Source organism: Callospermophilus lateralis, chromosome 17 (genome assembly GCF_048772815.1).
Source record: "Callospermophilus lateralis isolate mCalLat2 chromosome 17, mCalLat2.hap1, whole genome shotgun sequence".
NCBI classification, from domain to species: domain Eukaryota; kingdom Metazoa; phylum Chordata; class Mammalia; order Rodentia; family Sciuridae; genus Callospermophilus; species Callospermophilus lateralis.
In genome coordinates this window covers 70,046,816-70,071,870 of record NC_135321.1, presented here as the reverse complement: position 1 = coordinate 70,071,870, position 25,055 = coordinate 70,046,816, and the positions used below count along the sequence as shown (strand labels likewise).

The 25,055-nt window shown below is 42.3% G+C and overlaps 1 protein-coding gene across 5 annotated transcripts in view; it reads left to right on the top strand.

The window, feature by feature from the left end:
• Slc35d2 (solute carrier family 35 member D2) overlaps nt 1-25,055 on the top strand; it is a 50,185-nt gene that overhangs the window by 13,993 nt on the left and 11,137 nt on the right. For 3 of the 5 annotated variants that reach the window (XM_076836594.2, XM_077105593.1, XM_076836598.2), the window contains exons 4-9: nt 5,945-6,012; nt 8,745-8,870; nt 9,616-9,684; nt 13,740-13,842; nt 14,977-15,069; nt 22,178-22,245. In XM_076836594.2, the coding sequence (XP_076692709.2) occupies nt 5,945-6,012; nt 8,745-8,870; nt 9,616-9,684; nt 13,740-13,842; nt 14,977-15,069; nt 22,178-22,245 (527 nt within the window). The remainder of the gene's footprint in view (nt 1-5,944; nt 6,013-8,744; nt 8,871-9,615; nt 9,685-13,739; nt 13,843-14,976; nt 15,070-22,177; nt 22,246-25,055) is intronic. The other 2 variants (XM_076836595.2, XM_076836596.2) reach the window with 2 other exon arrangements.

Here is a 25,055-nt window from a genome sequence, read left to right as displayed (position 1 = left end):
GTGATGGAAGATGTGGAAATAATTTAGAATTATAAATTGACCTGAGAGAGCAGCCTGATTCTATGTACCCTGTTTAGACCAGGTGGAAAGGTCTTAATAAAGATATGCACCCTTCAGTTGTCCATTTAGGTAATGCAGTAACAGTTAAAGTATGTGTTTAGCACCTAATATTAATACTATGTGTCTTCCGAAACGACCAAATTCTAAACCAGGAATTGGCAAACTGTTTTGGTTATGGGCTGGATCATCTCTATTGCAACCACAGGCAGCGCTAGATAATATGCAAATGAGTCGGTGCAGTGGTGTTCCAATAAAACTTTATTTACACGTACAAGAGGCTGGACTTGGCCCTTGGTTCTAGTCTACTGTTCCCTGTTCTCAGTTATAGACTCTGTTGATAGAATGGAGAATACAGCTGGATAAATGTTGAAAAAAAAAAAGGAGATTTTTTTTTTCCATGTGGAATTAGAATCATGAGGTCCACTATTTCTTCTGGGATTATGAAATGAACACATTTTAATTGAACAGTTGCAGAGTGCCAGACATTAGGTGGGCATTTAGTTCCACAGGCAATTCCATATATCAGGTGACATTAAATGACGATGACAGCATTTGGCTTTGAGGAGATATAATCAGACAGCAGTCCCTTGAGGGTGGATGGCATGTGTTTAGTTTACTCCTGTGTCTTTAAGGCCTGAGACAAGCTGGCATCCTTGGTACCAGGTGAGTCACCAGATAGCACATGATTATGACAGCGGTGATTAGGGGTTTCTGCAAAAGGAGAAAAATAAAATGTTAAGGCACAGGATATAGATCAGCCTAACCAGCATGAATGAAACCAGAGTGTCGTTGGCTTGCTTGTACTTACTCTATGATGCAGGATAAAGCTTAAACATTTTCAGAATTAAAAGTTGTTTTCATACATGTACTATACATAGAGAATAAGTCATCATGCTTGAATGGATAATTGAGTGAATAATTACCCTTGAGAATGATTACTTAGCTCATGAAGTGGAACTGCAAATTACCCACTATTCTGAATGTTATAAGTAATAACTGTGTGAGTGTGTGAGTGTGTGTGTGTGTGTGTGTGTGTGTGTGTGTGTGTGTTGTTAGGGAGGGAGCCAGGGCCTTTAGCATGCCACGCAAAAGCTTACCACTGAGACACATCCCCAGGCATATAATAACTTGCTTTCTTTGTAAAATTTTATACATTCCCTAAATCCTATAGTATAGTTTTACCTGTTTTTGCCCTTTATGTAAAGGAAATCAAACTCTATTTCTTAGTATCTTACTTTTTTTCACTTGATATTGTGATTAGATTTATCCATGCTGTATCTTTTATTTTCATTTACTTATCTTTTCTATTGTTTGTGATAATTTGAGCTATTTCCAGTTTAGGGGCTAGGAAAAATAAAAAGTACTTCTCTGAACATGCTTCAGGTCGAAACTCAGTGAACATGTGTTAATCAGCTAAGGCTACTAAAACAAAATGCCACAGACTGGGTGGCTTAAACAGCAGAAATGTATTTTCTCACCAGGAAATCCAAGAAGAAGATTCTGGCAGGGTTAATTTTTGGTTCAGTCTCACTTTTTGGCTTGTAGAGAGCTGCCTTCTCTCTCAGCCTTATATGGTCTTTTCTGTGTGTGTGTGCGCGCCCATGGTTGCTGTCTATTCATTTGTTGTTAGGACACCAGTCCTACTGGATAAAAGCCCCACCCATATGAACTTGATCATCTCCTTCATGGCCCTATTTCCAATACCGTCACTTTGAAGGGACAGCAGGTTCGGGTCATAAGAGCACCAGTTTCTCTGTGGGTACATCAAGGAGTGCAACTGCTGGCTCCTCCCCATGTCTTTAAATGTGGCCAGCAGGGTCAGACTGCTTTCCAGAGAGGCACCAGCTCACACCCTGATGAGCAGGCATAAGAGTCCCTGTTGCTAATCTTTGGTTTGCTAATTGTTTTAGATTTTGCTGATCTGGTGGGATTTAATTTGCATGTCCCTGTTCTCTGAGGAGGCTGAGCACCTTTTCATTGTTCAGTGGCCACTGAGTGTCCTCTTTGGTGAAGGGCTCTGCAAGACTTTTGTCCATTTTCCTCTTGAGTTTATGTTTTTTTCTGATTGGTGTATGTGTTTTAAAAAATACTGAGGAGAGTTCTTTTAGTTGCATACGGTACTCCAGGATGCATTTTTCCTCTCTGTGCCTTATATTTTTATTTTGTTAATCATGCATCTTAATGAAGAGGAATTGTTAATTTTAATGCTGTTCAGTTTTATCAGTCTTTTTGATTAATCATTAATTTTCTTACTTAGGAAATCCTTCCCTACCCTCATCAAAATCACAAGGTTCGTTGTTTTTTTTTTTTTTTTTTTTTTTTAGATAAGAGGCATGTGGTTTTTCAGAGTTAGGTTTTCAATGCACTTGGGATTGGTTTTTGCATATGGTGTGAGGTGAAGGTCCAGTTCCATCCCCCACCTGTGGATACTCAGTTGTCACAGATTATTGAAAAATGTGTCCTCTCTGTTGTGTCATTTATATCACAGCACCATCGATCACATGAGAATGGGTCTGTTTCTGGACCGCCTTCGCACTTTCCGTTGTCTGTGTTTTCTGCACCATCATCACACTTTCTTAATTACTGTAGCTTTTGGAAAGTGTTGATATCCGGGAGAGCAAGGCTCTCCGATATAGGAAACACACATCTTTAAAAAATATATTATTTGGCAAGTTAGAGGTACATACTATATAATAACTTTTCTATACTGTTTTGGAATTGAAAAATGTGGAATATTAATCATGATTTATTGTAGCTTCCTTTGAGTTTTTATGTAAACAACAAAAATTACAGTTTTATTTCAACCTTTAATTTTTATTTCTTTTACTTGCTTTACTATATAGTATTTGTTGATAGGAATGGTAACAATGGGCTTCTTTGATCTCAAAGGGAAAGCTTTTACTAGTTTATCAATAAATGGGGTTTTTGGTAGATACTTTCCACTTATTTTGACTTTATAACTTAGTGACTCAAACAATAGTCATTGTATTATCTCTTATAGTAATTAAAGAGTTTCAGAAAGGCTCCATTGGGCAGTTTTGGTTTAGGGCTCCCATATAGTTGTAGACAGACAGTGGCTAGAACTGAATTAATTAAGGAATTGATTAGTGCAGCTGGAGGCTGGTCATTCAATCTCTCTTACTGTTATCTCCTAGTTTCACCTTATGGTCACCAGTGTAGGCTAGTTGGGCTTCCTTACAAGATGGTGGGCAAGGGGTTAAGAATGTTTATCTGGAGGCCACAGGCTTTAAGGGTGACAGTTCTGGCAAGCAAGACCCCAACTGCATTGCCTTTTATGATCTGTTCTCATAGATCACATATCATCTGTATCAGTCATAACAGTTACACCCAAATTTAAGAAGGGACATAAGCTCTACTTCTGGATGGAAGGGATTTCATTGCAAGTATAAATCAATTTGAGCAGGATTGACATCTTTAAAGTATTGAATCTGGCTCACATTTTGAGGGGAAGAGAGGGGACTTGGGGGTAAAAAATATGGTGGGATGAAATGAACGTTATTACCCTAAGTATATATATGAAGATACGAATGGTGTGAATATACTTCATATACAACCAGAGATATGAAAAATTGTGCTCTATATGTATAATATGAATTGTAATGTATTCTGCTATCACATATAACAATTTAGAATAAAAAAAGAAAGTTCTGTCAAATAGCTTTCAACTATTAAAAATGTAATCATTTTTATATGAGATGAAAAAAAAAAAGAAGAGCACATGGGATAGGAGAGACTATCCTGTCACCTGTGAGAGTGTGGACTTGACTTTTTTCTTGGCTTTTCTGTCAGGGTTTTTAGAATTGTTTTCATTTTTTTTTTTTTTAATTTTGAGTCTATATCACTAGATGCTTAAAATTTTAAATTGGTAAATCTTCCTGGTGAATAAAAATGTTTAATAATATGAAGAGGGTAGAACTTTTCTGTTCCTGCTCTTTTAGTGTAGTTACCTTGGAATTTGCAATATGTTTTTATCTCCTCTTTTTTAAAAAATAAATATCTATTTATATCTACCCATGTATTTACTGCTTCCTTTTCTATTCTTGGTGCATCTCACACTTGGCTTTTTCTTACTGATTGAGTGCTTCCTGTAGAATTTACGTTAGTGACCTGTGGATTACCGTGGTTTTCCTTGGTCTGTGTTAAATGGGTTAAGTTTGGCCTGAAGCTGCTTCTGTATATATTTTAAGTTTGGCCTAAAGATTTCTTTGTATATAGTGACCTATAAACTAACTTGGTGTGTAAGTGGACTGTAACCTCTCTTGTAATAAGGAGCTGAGTCTCACCAGTTACAAGTGGCCAAAGGTTCAGAGCATCCAAACAGGACAGCTGGGAGCTGTAACCAGTTGAACTGTAACCAACTGGCGCCTCGCTGGGCCTCACTTCCATCTTCCACATGGGGCCTGCCCACGGTGGGGCCCGGCATTCTGAACCGTCTTTGGTCTAGATGGCTTCCCAATTCTAAAATTGAAATAAAGCCAATTAAGAGCTACAAAACTAGATTTGTTGTAATTCTTTTAACATCTGGAGAAGTCTAAATTTCACCTTTGTTTTTGAAAGGGGAAGAATTCCAGCACGGCTCAACAGTGGAGATAGAATTCTGCCGCCCTCTGGCTGACCTTGTGTCTCTGGGTTCTGTTTTTCCTTTTATCTTTGGCCAAGGGGTTCCTCTCTGTCTTTCCAGCTCTTTTATGAAGATTTTAAATTATTTAATCTAGCATTTAAAAAAAAATTGTTCTCAGCCAGGAATCTTAGCATAAATGATCTAACCTAGAAGTCAGTATTGTTTTTATTTTGAATTATCTATGGAATAAGACTCACTGGTCCTTTTTGGTACCCAGATCTCTAGATTGTGATCCTGCCAGCTTTGTTCTTGTTGAGTAATTTGTAGGCTGTTAGCCAGAATTTTAACTAGTAAAGGGGAACTTTCTAGATCCATGATCCCACCTTCCTTATATTCTCTTTCTTGGTCAAATCTGCTCATAAAATTTTATAACAATTTTTGGTAGATGGCAGTATTGCAAAACCGTTCAAAGTATATCTTATCTGAGTGGTGTGCTTAAGGTCCTATTAGCAGAAAAAGCAATGTTGGCCTCACCTTGATAGCTGTGGACTATTAGATCAGTTAATAAGTGCTGAGTTATCATAGGATCTTATGAAAGGATACTTTCTTTTCCGGGTACAAGACTGGATCGTACATTCTGTTGGTTTCTTCATTATATTTGATATAGTATTTCTCTTGACAATCGGAAAATAGCTCAGGAGCTCAGTGCGTGGTGAACTCAATTCAAATACAAAGGTTACACTGTTTGACCTTAGTAGATGTTTAATCACTGTAGACCTTTAAAACAGATAAAGTAACTCCAAAGTAATGGGGCCAGCATGCACCCTGAAAGGGTCACTAACCTGGTGACCTTTCAGTAAGAGATAGGAGGCTATGTCTTGGTCCAGAGGAGTAAATATAGGCACAGATAGAATCGGCACACCTTATCTCTGGCCTTTGCTAACCACAAAGTACAGATAGCCATCTTCAACTCACCAGTCCAATCTGGGTCTCCCTGCAAGAGAGTTCCTTGTTCACATCCTTTAGGTAAATATTCTGTTAAAATGGGCAAGGTCAAGGTTTCAGTTTCTTTACCTCTGCCCCCTGGCCCACCCTGGATAACGATGTCACTGCTCTCCTATCTACTGAGAAACCCCTGACTATATTTTAGATTCTGGAAAACCCACCATTGAGCAGACGGAGGAACCCACATTGATTTGCCTGCTGCTCAAAATGAGTGTTATCATTTTTATATGCAGAGGAAGATATCTGTTGGATTTCTAACCAAATTTTCTTTCTGTCTCTTTCTAATTTTATTTGAAGCTGTTCCCTTTGCCTCTTCTCTACGTCGGAAACCACCTCAGTGGATTATCAGGCACAAGTAAATTAAGGTACGGAGAGGGAGACGGGCGGCGGGTGTTCTTCCAGTGGTTGCAAAACTAAGTTTGATTTTGCAGGAAGCCCTGGTTCCCTTGGGCCACATAGAGAAGGCAATGTTACTTAGTAATTTAAGAAAGAAAGCTGTAGTTTTGAGTTGAATTTGCCAATGTTTTTGGGAATGTTTTTTTTTTAATATTTACTTTTCAGTTTTATTTTAGGTGGACACAGTATCTTTATTTTATTTTTATGTGGTGCTGAGGATTGAACCCAGTGCCTCGCGCATGCCAGGCGAGCACGCTACCACTTGAGCCACAACCCCAGCCCCTTTGGGAATGTTAAAAAGCTTGTATTCATATATTTACATTTCAGTGTAGAACATGAGCTCTGTAGACATCAAGCTAAAGAAGCCCTGATTTTTCTGGGTAGATTTGTTTATGTGAATATGGTTGTATATAACTTTTGGTTTCATATAAAAGCAGGAACGTTTTGTCGGGTTTGGTCGGGGAATAAACAACAGACACATTCAGTTGTGTACTGTCTACTTCTCACATTCCCACTGCATTGATTTCAGCATCCCTTGATTACTTTTGCTAAAAAATCCAATGTAAAAGCCTCACATGGATTACAGGTGCACACCTGTAATCCCAGCAGCTCAGGAGGCTGAGGCAGGAGGATGGTGAGTTCAAAGCCAGCCTCAGCAATTTAGCAAGGCTCTAAGCAATTTAGCGAGACTCTGTTCAAAATAAAAAAAAAAAAAAAGAAAGGGTTGGGGATGTGGCTCAGTGGTTAAGCGCCCCTGGGTTCAATCCTGGGTACCAAAACAAAAACAAAACAAAAAAAGCACTGTAAAAAAGTAAAAATGAGGGCTGGGAAAGACAAAGCCATCTGTCAACCAGAAAATGTGGTGTGACATGCGTAGTCTCGTTGAACACACATGGAGGAAGACCCAAGGACGAGAAGAGACATCTGTGCAAAGGGTGGCAGAAGCAGAGGGGCATTTGTGCAGGAGGGTGGGAGGAAGGTGGGAGGAGGCCGGGGGAGGCCACCGTGGGGCTGCTTCACTCCCAGGTGGAGCAGCCCCCGTGAAGGTCTCTGGGGATCACGCTTCCTTCTGGGGACAGAGCAGTCACCTTGCCCTAATTGCCTCACATCTTAGCTTCCTGTGCTCCAGTCTCTGGTTGCTGATGATTTGCAAAAGTCTATCCTTTTCTGTAGGATCTCTTCCTCCCTCCCTCCCTCCTTCCTTCCTTCCTTCCTTCCCTCCTTCCCTCCCTCCCTCCCTCCCAGGGATAGAACTCAGGACCACTCAACCACTGGGCCACATCCGCAGCCCTTTTTTGTATTTTATTTAGAGACGGGGTCTCACTGAGTTACTTAGGCCTCACTAATTTGCTGAGGCTGGTTTTGAATTTATGATCCTCCTGTCTCAGCCTCCCAAGCTGATGGGATTATAGGCATTGCCACCATGCCCGGCCCTCTTTTATTTTTTATTTTCAGACAAGGTCTCACTGAATTGCTTAGAGCCTTGCTAAGTTGCTGAGGCTGGCTTTGAACTCGCAATCCTCCTGCCTCAGCCTCCTGAGCTGCAAAGGTTACATTTTAAGGATAGAGATCAGTTGCATTAAATATATTCACAGTGTTGTGCAGTTGCAGCTGTGATCTGTTCCCAGAACGTTTTCAGCATCCCATGATGAAACTCTGTTGATTAAACTGTAATTCCTTCTTTCCCTCATCCCCTAGCTCCTGGTTATCTCTGTTCTACTTTCTGTCTCTGAATTTGCTGCCCTTCGCTGGGATCACACAATATCTGTCCTTTTCTGGTGTGGTTATTCACATAGAGTGACGTTTCCAAGGTTCATCCATGTGGTAGCACATATTGGAATTTCATTCCTTTTGAAGACTGAATAATCCTCCACTGCCTATACATCTGTGTCATTTCAGCATCCATTTGTGAAAGCTTTTGATTTTGATGAGGTCCAATGTATCTATTTTTTTCTTTTTTCTGTTATCAATTTACTGATGTGTTCTTTTGTTGATTGTGATTTTAATGTTGTATTTGAGAAGATTTTGCTTGACCCCAGGTCATAAAGATCTGCTCTGCTTTCTTCTAAGAGTCTTATAGTTCTAGTTCCTATATTCAGGCCCTTGGTACATTTCGAAGTAATTTTTAGTGTATGGTGTGAGGTAGGACTCGGATTTCGTTCTTTTGCACGTGGGTGTGTGTTTGTCCCAGCCAACCTTTCAGACCTTGCGGAAAGCACTCTTCTTTCCTTTTCTGTTGTATTATCTTGGTACGATTTCCATTGTGTTGAAAATTGGTTGGCCGCAGTTATAGAGATTTGTTTCTTGACCCTTAATTCTGTTTCACTGATGACATATGTGACCATATGAAGCAGACTGTGTGACCTTGAAAGCAGTGCTGGTGGCTGGGTCATCACAGCCTTGTGGTGAGTTTTGAAATGGGAAGGTGCCTTGCTCCTGTTCCACTTCCGGGGTCCCTTGAGCTTCCATGTGAATTTTGGAATCTGCTTGTCCGTTTGTCCAAAGGAAAAGGAAAAGGAAGCCAGTTGAGACCTTCTTAGGATCTGTGTTGAGTCTGCATGTGAAAGGGGCATGAAATTCTTTCATCTGTTGGCTTTTATTACTTAGGATGATTTATTAAAGGTCGACAAGAGAATTAAGGTCGATATATGTAAGCTGAGAAATGAATGGGCTTAATTGAAAGTTGAAAACCTGTTTAAAGCAACAAGGAGAACAGCCCTGGGAGTCTGACGCCTGCCTGCCCTCTTCCCGACAGCCTGCCCATGTTCACGGTGCTCAGGAAGTTCACCATCCCGCTCACCCTGCTCCTGGAGACCATCGTCCTCGGGTGGGTGACTGTGTTTTTCCTCTGCTCCTCCCCTGTGTTCCCTGTCCCCTGCAGTATTTTTACCCGGCAGATTCTAGCCGTCCAGTCCTCTTTCCAAGTGGCCGACTTAAGTCTTTCATTTTACATTAGACAAATAACACGTGTTCATGGTGGAAAATTATAAAGGAAAAATCGATCGCCCTCACACAGTTAGAGGTCCGGGAGGCAGAGGGAATAGAGAGGGAGGGTGTTCCGTGGAGCACAGGGGGGCGGGATATCAGGGAAACCAGTTCTGATGCAGTGACTGTAATAGAACATCAGAATAAATTAATTTTTATAACGTTGGTATAAAAGTTTCTCATGAGGATATTCAGGCCGGCATTCAGAAGGGCAATTTTTAATTTTGTTGTGAAGGTTATCTGAATGAAATTTAGTGGATGGTTCAGTGTGTTAAGCCTTAATATTGAATTTTATCTTGACCTTCGAAAGCCCCATCCAAATCCCTGCAAACCGGACCTAGCAGCAGGCTCGCCCCTATTTTGTCCCAGCAACAACCTTGTGACCAGAGATACCAGTTTATAATTAAATTAAGAAAACGGTTTAAGAATTAATTTTGGTCTGAATTATAAACACTTTAGAACTTTTTCTACATGAAACATTGTCAGATTTGGGGGGTAAATCGGCTAATACCTCGGTTCAGTTTGTTTCAAAAATAGAATCCACATTTACCCTGCCCCCTCCTCTTCTGCTTATTTATTTTCCACAGGAAACAGTACTCGTTGGGCATCGTGGCCAGTGTCTTTGCCATCATCCTGGGGGCTTTCATAGCAGCTGGGTAAGACTCTTTCCTTGTGCCTCTGACAATAGGCCCAGCCCCTCCTCAGCTTGCCATTTTCCACCTGGCTGCAGTTGAATTGACGAGCTCGGAGGCAAAGCTGTTGAGTTCAGTGGGATCCCCATGCTGTCCTGTGAGTGTTCCTGTGAGTGTCCAGCGGGCTCCCTCAGTGGCCAGAATATTTCTGAGAATAAATACAGCAAGCTTCGCCGAACATTAGCATTAGCACAGCCATTTTCTCTTTCAGAAAAGTAGTGAATTACTTACTTTTATTTCCAAATGTCTTCGATTGAAAAATCCTACTTGCACCGTTCTTATGTGCAAAGTAAAGGTGAAAATAGAAAATGCACCTACCTGAATGAAGGAAAGAAAAGGTTGGAAGAATTTTAATTAAACGCATTTTGCAAACTCCTTTAGACCCAAGGGCTCCCGATCATTCAGTGCATGTTGAACAAGGGAGTGGGCTGCAGAGCCAGGAGGCCTGGGACCGCGTCTCCTCACTCTCTTCCTGCAGTGATAGAAGGCTCTGAAACCGCCTCGTGCTTCAGTTACTTCTGTAAAACGGAGGTTAGAATAACATCCACCTCGTGAGGTCACGGTGAGAATTTAATGACATAATTCACACAGAACTTCGACCAAGTTCATGGCCAAGTTCAACGCAAACGTATTGAGCATGTTCTGTTCACCAGGCACCCTTCTAAGGGTTGGGAGTTCAACGGTCAAGTAGACAAGAAGCTTCCGGTCCAGTTGTACAATAAGCACAGGAAATGGGTGAGAAGACCCAGAAGGCTAGTTGGTGACAGGTATCATCGCAGCGACACGAGGGTCAGTCATGGTGGTCACTGTGAAGACGGAGGGTTGTTATCTGTGTTTTCCTTTGTGCCTTCTGCCTCCCCGGTCCCAGCTGTGGGCTGAGGTTGGCCCTGGCAGGCCGGTGCCCTGGTTCTGGGCTCTGCTCCATGGCCCCTGCGTTGGGGCCACCATAGACGCTAAGCAGCAGCTCTCAGAGCCCGCGTCACCATGGAGACTCTGTTCAAATGACATCATGTGAGTGAAGGGGCCTGGAGAGGGGGCTCTGTGGAAGCAGCCTTCTCTGCAGGGCCACCGGGTCGCCCTCTTTCTGGGTTCCTCAGGCTTACTTTGAAAACCATTGACTTGGAGCCGGTTGAAGACTTTTACATAAAATGGCTCACAACACAGAAGGGATCCCCTCTTGGTGGGTGACATTCACTGTGCTGAGCTGCGTGCCAGCTGTGACCCCAGCCTTTGGTCCCCTCACTGAAGTGAGTTCATCCCAATGCAGTGATGTGGATCCAGCTTAGGTGGATGAGCTGGTTAACGCTGCTAAAACAAAAAGCCCCCACGTCTCGCTGGTTGAACTCACCACGCGTCTTCTGGGTAGACTGCATGAAGACCACCTGCAGTCAGTGCTTGTGGGAGGGCTGTGCTCCTGTAGCTCAGGGACCTGGCCCACAGAATCCCTGCTTTGGAGGGGACGTCCTGAGTCATCTAGGCAGGAAAAGAGCATGTGGGGAGTTGTGCACTGGCTCACAAGCTTTTGTCCAGAAGTTCTAAGTGTTACCTCCTCCCCCTACATTTTTTTTTTTTCAAAGCAAGTCACATGGCCAGAAAAAAATTGAAGTGGAATCGTCTTCAGATGACTCTAGATGACAACAATGAATCTGCTCTGATTTATATAGCAAGTAAATCACTCACACACTTCTGTGCACTCAGTACTGGCCTAAATGACTGATGAGTAAGACACCTGAGACCAGGTCACCCTGCCGGGTGTGGAGCATGGCTGTTGGGAACGCCTGGCCCCCCAGCATGGGGAGGCTGAGGACTCTGGGAATTCCCTTCAGCCTCTCCAGGCCTCTTCTCTCCAGGCCTCTAGACTCCTGACTTTTCCTTCTTATCCAGCTGTTAACAGAAACACTTTAGACAAATTTAGCAGAGTGTATTGGAGCAAAGGAACAGTCTGGAAATTCTGTGACTCTCAGAGCCAGCGTAGACTCAGAGAGCTCCGTCCAGCAGCGCACCAGGCAGCCTTATGGACGGAAAATGGAAGTGAGGCACAGGAGCAGATGGACTGAGCGTTCGCCTTATCTGAGCACTGTCTCAGGAATTGACCACCTGCCACCGACTCAAGCTGGGTGATGGGCCGAGACTCAGCTGTGGGTTGTCAAAGGGTCCGCCTCAGCTTTCATCCATTCAGCCTAGGTGCCGAGCTGGGTCGTGGTGCATCGTGTGAGGGCTCTCCTGTGGAGATGCCCTCAAGCCAGAGTCGGGTCAGTTCCTTTGTGCAGTGCTGGGGATGGACCCTGGGGACTCACGTGCACCGAGCAGGTGCTCCACCATTGAGCTGCACCCCAGCCTCCTCTGTTCTGACACGACTCTGCTGTGTTGTGGAGCGCAGACGCCTCTCCATGATGAGTCAAGCGTGAGTGGGCAAGAGATGTGAAGACCCTTGCTTTGAGGAAAATCCCCTTATTGTGATGGAACTGGAGAATTCTGGTGTACGAGAACAACCTGAAAGCGATCTGCATTCTCACAAAGATATCTGTAGGTGGTAAAACCAGTGGAAGTCTCAATCAAGACTACGACTTCATCGCCATGCGGATTTTGATGCAGTTTTGGCCTCTCTGTCGTGTTCCCTTTGGTTGGAGATGATCTTATTTCGACGTTGCGGGGGCGTCCAAATACGCCACCACACAACATGCCCCCTTGGGATAAAGGTCATTCTGGGCTAAAGGCAACTGAGAAGCAACGGAGGCCTCAGAGTCGGGCATAAGTGCCTTTTGCAGGTGGCCCCTTCTGCAGCCGAGAGAGGAGGAGGGCAGCTCTTCTCAGTGAAGGGAGAGCCCAGGCAGCAGCGAGATGAATCCACGTCCTTAAACCCCAACAACCTTTCTCTCCGTTATTCCCCTTACTTGTTTCCTAGTCACTTCCCACAATTTATTTGTCCCTTGATGTCCAACCCTCTATCCTTTGTTGAAATGTCACGTGAGTCCCCCTGTCAAGCTCTTTCTTTGGGTTTTACTTTTCTGTGAATTCCTGTTCATGTAAAATACGAATAAGGTTGGTGTTCCTTTTTTCCTGTTCATCTATCTTTTGTCAGTTAGTCAGACCCAGCTGGCTGTGGTGGCCACACCTCTAGGAGACTGAGGCCGGAGGATTGCTTGAGGCTAGGAGTGGGAGGCTAGCTGGGCAACTTGGTGAAATCCTGTCAATGCATCCATCCATTCATCCATACATACAAATGTTAATTCACACATCCGTACATTCCTTCATTCACAGGCCCCCAGGTACTGAACCTAACAGGGTAGAGGGGAAAGTTTATCTTCCCTGGAAGTTGATGGTTGTGAGTTCTGACATGGTTGTGAGTCTGGTATTGTCTATAAGGATGAAGTGCAAGTGTGTGAATCCCATCATATATCAATTACTGTTCTCTAACACCTATGTCATATCCCCCCCCCCCAATTTTTATATTGGCATTATTTTTTTTAAAGATTGTTTCAAACCCACAGGAATAGATGGCTTGGGAAGAGTTTTATAGACCCTGGGGGTGTCTGCCTTGCCCTTTAGATGGACAGGGCACTGTTTCGGCAGCAGATGGAGGTATCACTTCCTCATATGGCCCTCTTACCCAGTCACTCCCCTGCTGTCCCACAAGGGCTGCACCCTGGGGATGGCCCTATTCACTGCAATAAGCAAAGGCATTGGTGGGTCTCCCTTGGGAGAGTCAGGGTTCCCCAGTGATCACGCTGACTTCCAGATAGCAAGACAGGGCTTTGAGGGGATGGGCACAGTCCCTGGGTCGTGAGCTCTGTGTAATTAAGTTGAAGCCACCCGATTGGCTGGTTTTCTTTTTGTCTGGAGGCAAAATTAACCATTCTCCAGCAGAGAAGGGAAAATATGCCGTAGAAGTGTTGCTAGGTTGTTACTGGCGATGGGCGTGGATTTGATCAGGAGAAGCAGGCAGAGAAGCAGGCAGGCTTTGAGGCCAAGGGAGGAGGAGTCCTGAACAACCCCCTTGTCTTTTGTTCTCCTTCCAGGTCTGACCTTGCTTTTAACCTGGAAGGCTACGTCATTGTATTCCTAAACGATATCTTCACGGCAGCCAATGGAGTCTACACCAAGCAGAAAATGGACCCAAAGGTACCCGGTCTTCCCTCCTGTGGCTTTAGGCTTTACCATCTGCCCCCAAGATGATGCGAAAAATGGAAATGGATTTCTACAGTTGGCACATAATTTAATTTATGTAATACGATTGATCAGTCACTCATTTCATCCTAACTATCTGTGTATGTTCTTGTTACTCTTAGTCTTGGAAAATTTGGGGTGGAAATTAGATAGGAGGGGTGAAGTTGTCACAGTCCCAGTGTACCGACAACAGCAGAGCACATCGTGGCTCTGTCAGCACGGCCAATTAGTGTCCACCGCAAAGTCCTGGGCAGGACACTTGTTTGGAGAGTGTGGAGTCTGCGGGCGGGACAGACCCCGGCTCTCCCTGGCCATGGTGACTCTGAACCTCAGTTTCCCACCCATGGCGCGAGTAGCCTGGGAAGCATCCCTGGTGGGTCCTCCAGCAGGACCTGCCTCCGCTGATCCCCAGGGGCTGGCCGGGAGCTCTCTGGCCTGGGCCTGCCGCAGTGGAGGCCCCAGCTGTTCCAGGAAGCTGTGGAGGATGAGCCGGCCATATGGCTCTTTGTTCCTGGTTCTTTGTGTAGAAGGGGGGAGTTCGCCCTACCAGGCCTTTTTTTTTTTTTTCTTAATCTGTATGGCCATTTGTTTCTTTTATTGGTGGCGGTTTTACAAAAACATGTTTGTTGCCTTTTGAAAAACCACAATAGGTCAGCCTTGTTTGGTGGAGAGGTGGTGTGGCCTCCTCTGTGGAAGTGAATACCGCAGGGCTCTTCCTCAGTGCGGACGGCAGATGTTTTAAGGAGTTGTTTATGTTAACAGTTTTTATCTCCTTTACTGTGTTCCAGATTTCTTTAAAACAAAAGAAAAGCTCACATAGTCAGAATGTCCAAGGGGGTGGAAACTTGGCCGCCTTTTCATTTCATCCATTTTGTCTGTAGTTTTTGGTGTAAAATAAATATTTATTCTGAAACCAAAATACAATTGAAATGAAGCATTTTCTGTTGGGAATTTGTTATAAAATATTCCAGTAAAGAGTCGGTGAGAATACATGTTCTAACGTTGTGTAGATTTGTAGTTGAAAAAATAGCTCCAAGAAATTTAATGCTTGTATTCTAAAATTCAGTGGGGTTTTCTTTGTTTTTGTAGGAACTAGGGAAATATGGGGTGCTTTTCTATAATGCCTGCTTCATGATTATTCCGACTCTTATTATTAGTGTCTCTACCGGAGACCTTCAGCAGGTAAGTGGATAAAATGGTCAATACAACTTTCCTTAGCCATCTTTAAAAATTTCAATATTTAACATTTGGTACTCACTGAAATAAAATGCATACATGTATATCTTATATATAGTATATAGGATCACACACACACACACACACACACACATCTCAGATCCATATGTATATAGGATTACCGGGAAGGTACATAAAATGTTATGTCTGGGAGCTGGGCATGGTGTCATGTACCCTGGTCCCAGATACTCTGGAGGCTGAGGTGGGAAGAATAGTTCAAGACCAGCCTGGGCAACAGAATGAGATTCCATTTCAAAAAGAAAATCAAAAGCTGTTTGAGGGCTGTGGTTGTAGCTCAGTGGTAGGCACTGGGTTCCATCCTCAGCACCACATTAAAAAAGAGAAAGGTGTTTGATGTGCCTGGTGTTTAACACCCTTAGATACACGGAGGCAGCAGGATCTAGTTGACAGGAACTCAGGACTTGCAAGTTTTTGGAAAGCAACAATCAAAATCTGATTCTGAGTCCCACTGTCCTTCTTTGTTGATGTGGGGACCCTGGGAAAACTACTTTCTTGGGAAAGAAATTTTGATAGTTTAAAAATGGGTTTCTTTGTTATTTTTATTATAGACATTTTGAAACATTTGCAAAGTAGAGAGAATAATTCCATGAACTGTCGTCTCTCGGTCCCCAGCTTCTTGGCATTTCGCTGTGCTGACTTTATCTGTTCCCACCCAGCCTCACCTCTTCCCGCTTCTGCAGTATTTTAAGAGACCCCAGACATCGTACCATTTGTACATCTAAACATTCCGGGGTCTGCCTTTGACTGTTGAAAAGGTATTGTTCCTTCTGAATTTGCCCTGCTTAACTGAGCCAATGCTTGTTCATGAAAGACAGATGAGATGGTCAATTAGGCTCCACATTTCTGTCTACTCCCAGATGTAAAGCTTCCCGAGTGCCAACTGCCACACCACGAATGGAAAACTCCACACCTGAATTGTTTGCGGTGGGTCACAGTAAAAATGGAAGCACACTAAGAATATTGCATACAATCACCTTCAGGCTACATGTGATTACGGTGTATATAAAACACATGTGAATTTCATGTTCAGACCTGGGTTCCATTTCCAAGATGTCTTATCATTTTTTGCACACATTACATATTTAAAAAAAATATATCAGAAATCTGAAGCACTTCTGGTCCCAAGCATTGCAGATGAGGGATACTCAGCCAGTCATAGGTATCAGGCCCGGTGGGAGGGAGAGGAGGACAGGTCTGCCAGGGAATGACCACTCCCCATGTTAAGGTTCATCATGACGGCTTCCAGGATACACGCCCCGACTCCTCTAAGTTGGAAGCCCCACAGCTTCTATGATGATTTTTTGTTTTGTACGAGGGATTGAACCCAGGATCGTGTAACCACTGAGCCACATCCCAGCCTTTTTATAGTTCATTTAGAAACAGGGTCTGGCTGAGTTGCTCAGGACCTCGCTGAGCTACTGAGGCTGGCTCTGAACCTGTGATCCTCGTGCCTCAGCCTCCCGCGCCTGCTGCTGGGACCACAGGCGTGTACCACCGCGCTCCGGCAGCTTCTATGAATTCTGCCTGTACTGAGAGGGGTAGGAAATGAGGGGTGGGGGGGAAATCCCATCAGGGTGCCTCTGCTCACTGTCTCCCTTCTGGCCAGGCGTTAACCCTCCCTTTGCTGGACTGGGTGGCCGGTTCAGAGGGCTTCTGACAGGACAGTTCTTCTGTTGTAACTCTGAGCACAGTCATTGAAGTTGACCGTATCTGCAGCCCTTTCAGGCTCTGAAGGACTTTAGGCTTCAGGTCCCTGTGGACTTCTGGGGTAGGTGGCCCGGCTCGTTGTTCTTCCTTCAGCCACACAGTTCTTCCCCCAGAAGCTGGATGCTACAGAAGGGCCCAGTAGCCAAATCCCCAGGGGTGAACAGCCATGTCCATGTGTTTATATCAAAAACCGCCAACAGGCATCAATTTTGATAAAGAGCTCTCCGTTTCAGATTAGTGGGGTCACTGTGTGAACCCGGGACTCACTGTGAGCTCATGTTGGAAGACGGAGCGAGCTCCTCCCCCAGCATCTCTCCAGCGGACGAGATGTCTGAAAACACAATATTTATTTTTCACCTGTCATTAGTCCATTTTAAACCAAGTCGGTGTCAGTGACCTTACGCAAAATTATGAATCTCAACAAAGTGGCCCTAGTGGTGTGTCTGTTTCATTATTATAGAAATGAGTTTTTCTGTTGAATCACTGGAATTTATCTGTTCTGGAATTCTGGTCTCTTGTAGCTGTTTCAGAGATATATTTAATTCTAGGAATAAAAATGTACAAACTTGAGTTGGGGATATGGCTCCGTGGTAAAAGGCTTGCCTGGGTTTGATCCTTTGCATGGGAGATAAAAAAAGTTTAGAAATTCTGACAAACTCCTAGAATACCTCCTTGGGACTAAAAGCATATTTTCCCGTAGAAACAATATGATGAGTGACAAAATGAATATTAGGAACCTTATGGGTAAAACGGCCTGGGAACATAGCTTATAATACCGCTTCTGTAGGAACATGTATTCCCACATCCAAATCATTGACTTCTGAACTTGTAGCCTGGGGTTTTCAGAAGCTGCCCCAGACTTGCAATGATTATGCGCCGTTCTCCTATTTTCTCGTGTGATAGTTAATGTTTATTGAGGAACTGTCATATCAGGTGTGTTTCAAAGCGTTGTTCATAAACTGTCTCATGACATTCCCGGAACCACCCTGGGGAGAGAAAGTACTGCTGTCAGTCCCATTTTATAGCAAGGAATTTAGGGCTTGGTGTTTAAGAAACTTCCAAGAACAGCAGGTGATAGATCTAGGCCCTCTGGCCCTAGAAACCCATTCTTTGCTGTATGTAATGGCAGTTATTCTATTTGGATAGATAAAGCATTTGTGTTTCTTTCCTTCACATCTATCTTATAGAGTGCAAGAGGCCTAACATATTCAAATAGCCTTTGTCTTTTATTTTTCATTAAATTCGAGTCATTAATTAATTTTGAGATGGGGTCTTGCTGTGTTGCCCAGACTGGTCTCCGACTCCTGGGCTCAAATGATCCTCCTGCTTCAGCCTCCCGAGAAGCTGGGACTTCAGGTGTGGGCCTCCGTACTCGACTAGTCCCCGTCTAAACGTGGTTTGATTTTTGTACTTGGCAATAATGTAAAATGAGGCTCATTCAGGAGGAACCCTACTTCATTTTTTGTTTTGTTCTTCTGTGCGAGCGCTGGTGTGGTATGAACCTCTGTCCAGATGCCATGGCTGCCAGCCAGCCACACCCGTGATCACACACACACAGATCAGGGTTTGCTCAGACGATATAGCCCAACTGTTGGCTAAGTATAAGTGCAGGTAGGCCAGGCTAAGCTCTGATTTTCAGTAGGTTAGGGTATTAGTGCATTTTTGGCTTATGATATATTCAACTGGTGGTGGGTGGGTTGGGAAGAAATCCTATGGTAGTCAAGGAGAAGCTGAAATTTGTTAAATCCTGACATTCAGGAAGAATATTCTCCTTCTATTCTTTCTTGTGTTGGAAAACCCCAGTAATATTTGTTCATGTATTGACCCTGTCTTGCCTCTTCCCTTTGACAGACTCTGAAGATTTCAAACAGAACTTGCCTCACCTACCTTAGTGCTTAGTTTTGACTAAAACTCCAAGTGCATCAAAGAGTTCAATTTATAAGCTTACTATTAATAAAAATTATAAGAGAAATAAATGGAAGACATTTATAACCAGAAGAGAAGCTCAGTGGTAGAGTGCTTGCCTCTATCCTTAGAACTACATAAAAATAAATAATAAAAATAAAGGTATTGTGTCCATCTACAACTAAAACCCCGGGGCGGGGCTTCTCTAAAATGTCAAATGTTTTTAAACTTTTAATTCAAATACAAAGTTAAAGTAAAAAATGTGACTATATTTTAATTTTAAAATATCTGATAAGAGATGCCAGAAGATGCAGGATAAGCTTGTGAATTTGTGAGCATCTGGGAGCCTACAATAGAAAGCTCCGCCTTCTTGTCCACATCTGGTTAACTGTACTGAAAGCTGAAGGATGGGATAGAACAAAGGTTCTTTTTAATGGAAGGAAAAATTGGTTGAGTCATTTTTCCTGGTTAACTGGGAGCAGGAAAGAGGGAGAGGGAGAGGTAGTGGCAAAACTTGCTCGTGACTCACCACCCCGGCAATTCAGTCAGGACTCTGGATCTACATCCTTGGCAGATCTTTTAACAGTATCTCGGTTCTACCTCTGAACAATGAGGTCGGAGATGACAGCTCCTCTTGTTGACATATCAGGCCCTTGGAAAATCCTCAGTGGGTGAACTTTGCTTAGCCATGAATCCCTGCAATAGGTCCAAAGTACATCTAGTGTATTATAGTTGATGAATGAGGGTGAAAAGATAGGACTGTTTTTCCCATTTAACAAACCCCCAAGTGCACGATGAAGAAGACGGTTCCTCCCGAATGAGTCTCACTTTCACATGATTGCCAAGTACAAAAATCAAACCACATTAAGACAGGGACTAGCCGGGTACGGAGGCCCACACCTGAAGTCCCAGCTTCTCGGGAGGCTGAAGCAGGAGGATCATTTGAGCCCAGGAGTCGGAGACTAGTCTGGGCAACACAGCAAGACCCCATCTCAAAATTAATTAATGACTCGAATTTAATGAAAAATAAAAGACAAAGACTATTTGAATGTGTTAGGCCTCTTGCACTCTATAAGATATAAGCGTTATTATAGTTTTTACATGTGAAGGAAATACTCCAACATACTTGGACTGCAGCAGTAAGTCTAAAGGAAGAACTACTTTATTATTACTCATCTTTCATTATTTCCTGTTTTATTATGTTGTATTATTTCTCAAAATGCCACTAGTACACATTATTATTATTATTATTTTATTTTTGTGTACTGGGCATTGAACCCAGGGCTTCATGGGTGCTAGACTCGTGTTGTACCATGGACCTACTTTCCCAGTCCTTTATTTACTTACTTTTGTGATGCCAGAGATCAAACCCAGGGCCTCAGCCGGGCCTGGTGGTGCACACCTTTAGTCCTAGCAGCTCGGGAGGATTACAAGTTCAAAGCCAGCCTCAGCAACTTAGGTACTAAAACAACTTAGTAAGACCCTGACTCAAAATAAAATTCAAAAAGTGCTGGGGATGTTGCTCAGTGGTTAAGGCTCATGGGTTTAATCTCTGTTACCCAAACAAAAACAACCCCAAAACCCCAGGGCCTCACGCATGCTAGGCAAGCACCCTACCAGTGAGCCGCATCCCCAGCCCCTTATTTTTATTTTCTTTTGAGACAGGATCTTGTTAAGTTGCCCAGGCTGGCCTTGAATTTATTATCCTCCTGCCTTAGCCTCCCAAGTAGCTGGAATTAAAGGCGTGTGCCTCCATGCCCAGTCAGCCTTGTTATAACTAAAAAAGCAATACTGGGGCTCAGTGGTGGAGCACTTGCTTAGCAAGTATGAGGCGTTGGGTTTGATTCTCAGCATCACATATAAATAAGTAAATAAAGGTCCATCAGCAACTAATAAAAATATTAAAAAAAAGAAACAAAGCTAAAATTTGTAAAAACTAAATTGGGTGAAGAGTCAATGTACCCAGCGCTTCACCCATGCTAAGCACGTACTTTACCACTGAGCTACACCCAGGCTCCCAAAGTATGCATGAAAAAGTTTTTTTTTTTTAATGATGGAAACTTTGAAGCACATACAGATGCATAGAGAATAATAAACAAACCCCATGTGCCCATCCCCTGTTTCAACAATTATCAACGTTTAATGTCTATCTTTTCTTTTTGTTTTTATTAAAACGTCTTTATGGTGCATTATAATTGAACGAGATTCCTTGTTACATATTCCTACAGGCACACAGTATAACAATTTAACTTGGCTAATTCTCTCCCCAGTATTTTCTCTCTCCTTTGTTCCCTCCTTCCTTTGGTTCCCTTCCTCCATTCTGCTGGTCTCCCTTCTTCCCACCCCACCCCTACCCTTTTCCTACCTAGCTTCCACATATGACCCTTGACTTTCTGAGTTTTTGTGTATCTTTTTGTTAGGAGACAGGGCAGAGTATTACTAGTGAGTCAATGTCAGCAAAGTGGGACAAGGTTGTATGAATTGGAGGAGAGAATTCCCTTTTAATTGTTTAAAATTTGAATAACAATTTGAAAACCAATTTAAATAGTTTCAAATGATTCAGTTGCTAAAACTTGGCTAGCAAAGTATTGCTCAGTAGAAAGTGTACAGAACTTTGATATAAGCGTGTTATTGAGCACATTGCTTAAGTGGTCTTGAGTTGCCTTAAAATCAGTTTTGAGCGGGATACAGCGGCACATCTCAGTGACTTGGGAGGCTGATGCAGGAGGATCACAAGTTCAAAGCCAGCCTCAGCAAATTTGGGAGGTCCTGAGCAACTTAGCAAGACCCTGCCTCAAAATAAAAAGTGAAAGGGGCTGGGGAATGTGGCTCAGTGGTTAAGTGCTCCTGGGTTTAATCCCTGCTACCAAAAAGAAGGAGGAGGAGGAGGAGGAGGAGGAGAAGGAAGAGACAATTCAGTTTTGGATGCAGGCAAGAGAAAAATCATTAATAAAATACTCCTTTTTATAGTTACCTGTCATTTCTAGAGGGTTTGTTTAAACTTGTCTACCATCTTCTTCACCCCCAATTATTTGATTGCTATGTGAGTAGCAAATACTAGCTCATTTGTCTATGATGTAAATTCTTGAAAACAGTCTGTGAACTTGAACTTTCCTTGCCAATGTTACTGATTTTTTTGAGCTTGTCACCTGCGAAGTTCAACTTCACTTCATCTTCACATCAGCCTGTGCAGGAAGGTTTTTTCCCTCCAATTTCCTATTTTTTACAACGAATCTGAGATTCTGGGAAGGAAGTAAATTTGTCCACTGTCACATAACTTGTGTGACCTAGGACTTTTAAAATTGGATTTTGTTTTTGGAAAGATGGTTTTTGTACCCAGACTCACAGACTGGGCAAAGCAACAGATTTGAACTGCAATGTCATTAATCTAATCACTTGTTTCTTTTCTTTTTAATAATAGGCTACTGAGTTCAACCAGTGGAAGAATGTCCTGTTTGTCACTCAATTTCTTCTTTCCTGTTTTTTGGGGTAAGAAACCATAGATAAGAAGAAGCATTGGTCAGTGGTCTCTTGACAAGTCAAATATCATCTCTCCTGATCTGTCCAAGTCCCTTTGTCCAGGTTTATCTACATTTCTCTAGAAAGTCCATTCTGCTCCCCATTTCCACAGGCTTTGCATTTGCAGATTCAACGAAAAGTGCATAGAAAATACTCGGAAAGAACTGAGTCTATACTGAGCCTGACCAACTTTTAATTTTTGTCATTATTTTCTAGGCAATTCAGTTTAATAAATATTCACATTGAGTTTGCATTGTCTTAGGCATTATTAGTGACCTAGAGATATTTTAAAGTACAGGAGGATGGGCACAGGTTTTATAACAAAGTTGCACCATTTTCCATAAGGGACTTAGCATCTGTGGATATTGGTGTCCATGGGAGTCTTGGAACCAATGCCCCTAGGGATAGGAGGGATCCTGCAGCAAAGGGATTGACCTTGAGACAGAACATTGAGAGCTCAGTCCAAAAGGTCTGAAGCACGAAAATGTTTTGACTTTGAAAGTGATGCTGATATCACATTCTACTCCAAAATATGACACTGCCTATTGATTTTCGAAAGTTCATCTGAAAAAAAAGTCAGCTGACATCTCGAGTTCAGTGCCAGGTTTTTGTCTTTGTCACCATGACCTTAGTTTCCCAAGATTCATTCCTCACATGAATATATAGCAATGACAACCTTTTCCCCTGGTGCCGTACCTGCAGGATTCAGGGAAGTTTCTGAGGAGAGATGTCCAGGCTGCAGGGTCTTTCAATAATTAGGGTTTTGTTATTGAAATGTCTTTATCTGTTGAGAGCTCTTGTGCCCTTTTTGATCTTCTAAAAACTTGGAAAATTCCTTTGCATGATGTAGTAAATTATTAGTAAATGATTCAAATAGTGAAAAAGCATAAACAGGAAACATCAGCTGTACGCCTTCTTTCCCTCTCTAGCACTGCAGTTTTCCTCTCGAGAGAAGTAAGCTGGGCCCCACTAGTACACAGGAATCCAAGTCTTAACCCATATTGAAAGGGTCTTTCAATTACTGTCTCAGGGATTACTCATCAAAAGATTTTTTTCCTATGGAAAAAGACGAATATGCCCCTTTTCATTATGTGTAAACGGACTAAGACAATGCATGATTTCTTTGATCAGCATTTTAATTCTCAAACTTGACTGTAATTACCTCTAGTATAGTTGTATGAGAATCGTTCATGTGTATCTTCCATCCATTAATTCTCTCTTTAACTGTGTCTAATTTAATATTTATCCTGTTATTGAAGTTTTTAAGTATTTTATATTCTATTTATACAAAGTGTCACAGATTTTTTTCTTATCTATGCATTCATAACATTCACTAGTGCTCTTTGTGATTATATCTTTTATTTCTTGAAATGTTATACACATAATTATTTTATATTCTGTGTTCAATGATTCCAATATCTGGAGTTCTGGGTTGGGTCTTCTCCTCCCCATTTTTTAATTATTGCATTATAGTTGTACATACTGATGGGATTTGTTCTTACTTAACTGTTTATGCACACACAACACAATATAACAATATAATTTGGCCATTATCATTCCCTAGCATTTCCCCCTCCCTTGCCACCTCCTGCCCCTTGGTCTCTTTCCTCTTTGATTATCATGAGGCCCACTCCCCATCTTTCTTTTTTTTCCTCTTTAGCTTCTGCATATGAGAGAAAACATGACCTTTAACCTTCTGAGTTTGACTTATTTTGCTTAATATAATGGTCTCTAGTCCTACCCATGTTCCTGCAAATAACATAATTTTATTTTTCTTTATGGTTGAATAAAACTCCTTTGTGTATGTATACCATTCATCTACTGATGGACACCTAATCTGGATCCATAGTTCGGCTATTGTGAATTGTGGTGCTTTGAACATGGTTATGCATGTCTCTCTATGTATGCTGACTTTAATTCTTCAGGATACATACTGAGGAGTGGTATAGCTGGCTCATATGGTGGTTCCATTCCTAACCTTTTGAGTAACCTCTATACCAATTTCCATAGTGGTTGTACTAATTTATAGTCTCACCAACAGTATAAAAGTGTTTCTCTTTCTTTATATACTCTCCAACATTTCTTATTATTTATATTTTTGATGACTGCTATTCTGACTGGTGTGAGATGAAATCTCAGTGCAGTTTTTAGATTTGCATTTCCCTGATTGCTAATGATGTTGAACACTTTTTCATATATTTGTTGGCCATTTGTATTTCTTATTTTGATAGGTGACTATTAAATTTGCCCATTTATTTGATTTTTTGGTGTAAATTTTCTTTATATATTCTAGATATTAATCTTCTGTCAGAAGAGTAGCTAGCAAAGATTTTCTCCCATTCTGTAGGTTCTCTCTTCACAATTTTTAATGTTTCCTTTGCTGTACAGAAGCTTTTTAATTTGATGCCATCCCACTTATTAACTTGGCATTATTTCCTGAGTTTTTGGGGTCCTAGTAAGAAATTTGTCGCCTGTGCCTATATGTTGGAATGTTGATCCTATATTTTATTCTAGGAGTTGCATAGTTTCTGATCTAATTTCTAGGTCTTTGATTCATTTTGAGCTGACTTTTCTGTAGGGTGAGAAATAATGGTCTAGTTTCATTCATCTCCATGGGGTAACCAGTTTTCCCAGTGCCATTTGTTAGAAAGGCTGTCTGTTCTCCAGTGTATGTATTTGCCACCTTTGTCAAGGATCAGATGAATGTAGGTGTCTGGGTTTATCTCTTAACTTCTATTCTGCACCATTATTCTCTGTCTGTTTTTAGGTCAGTACCATGT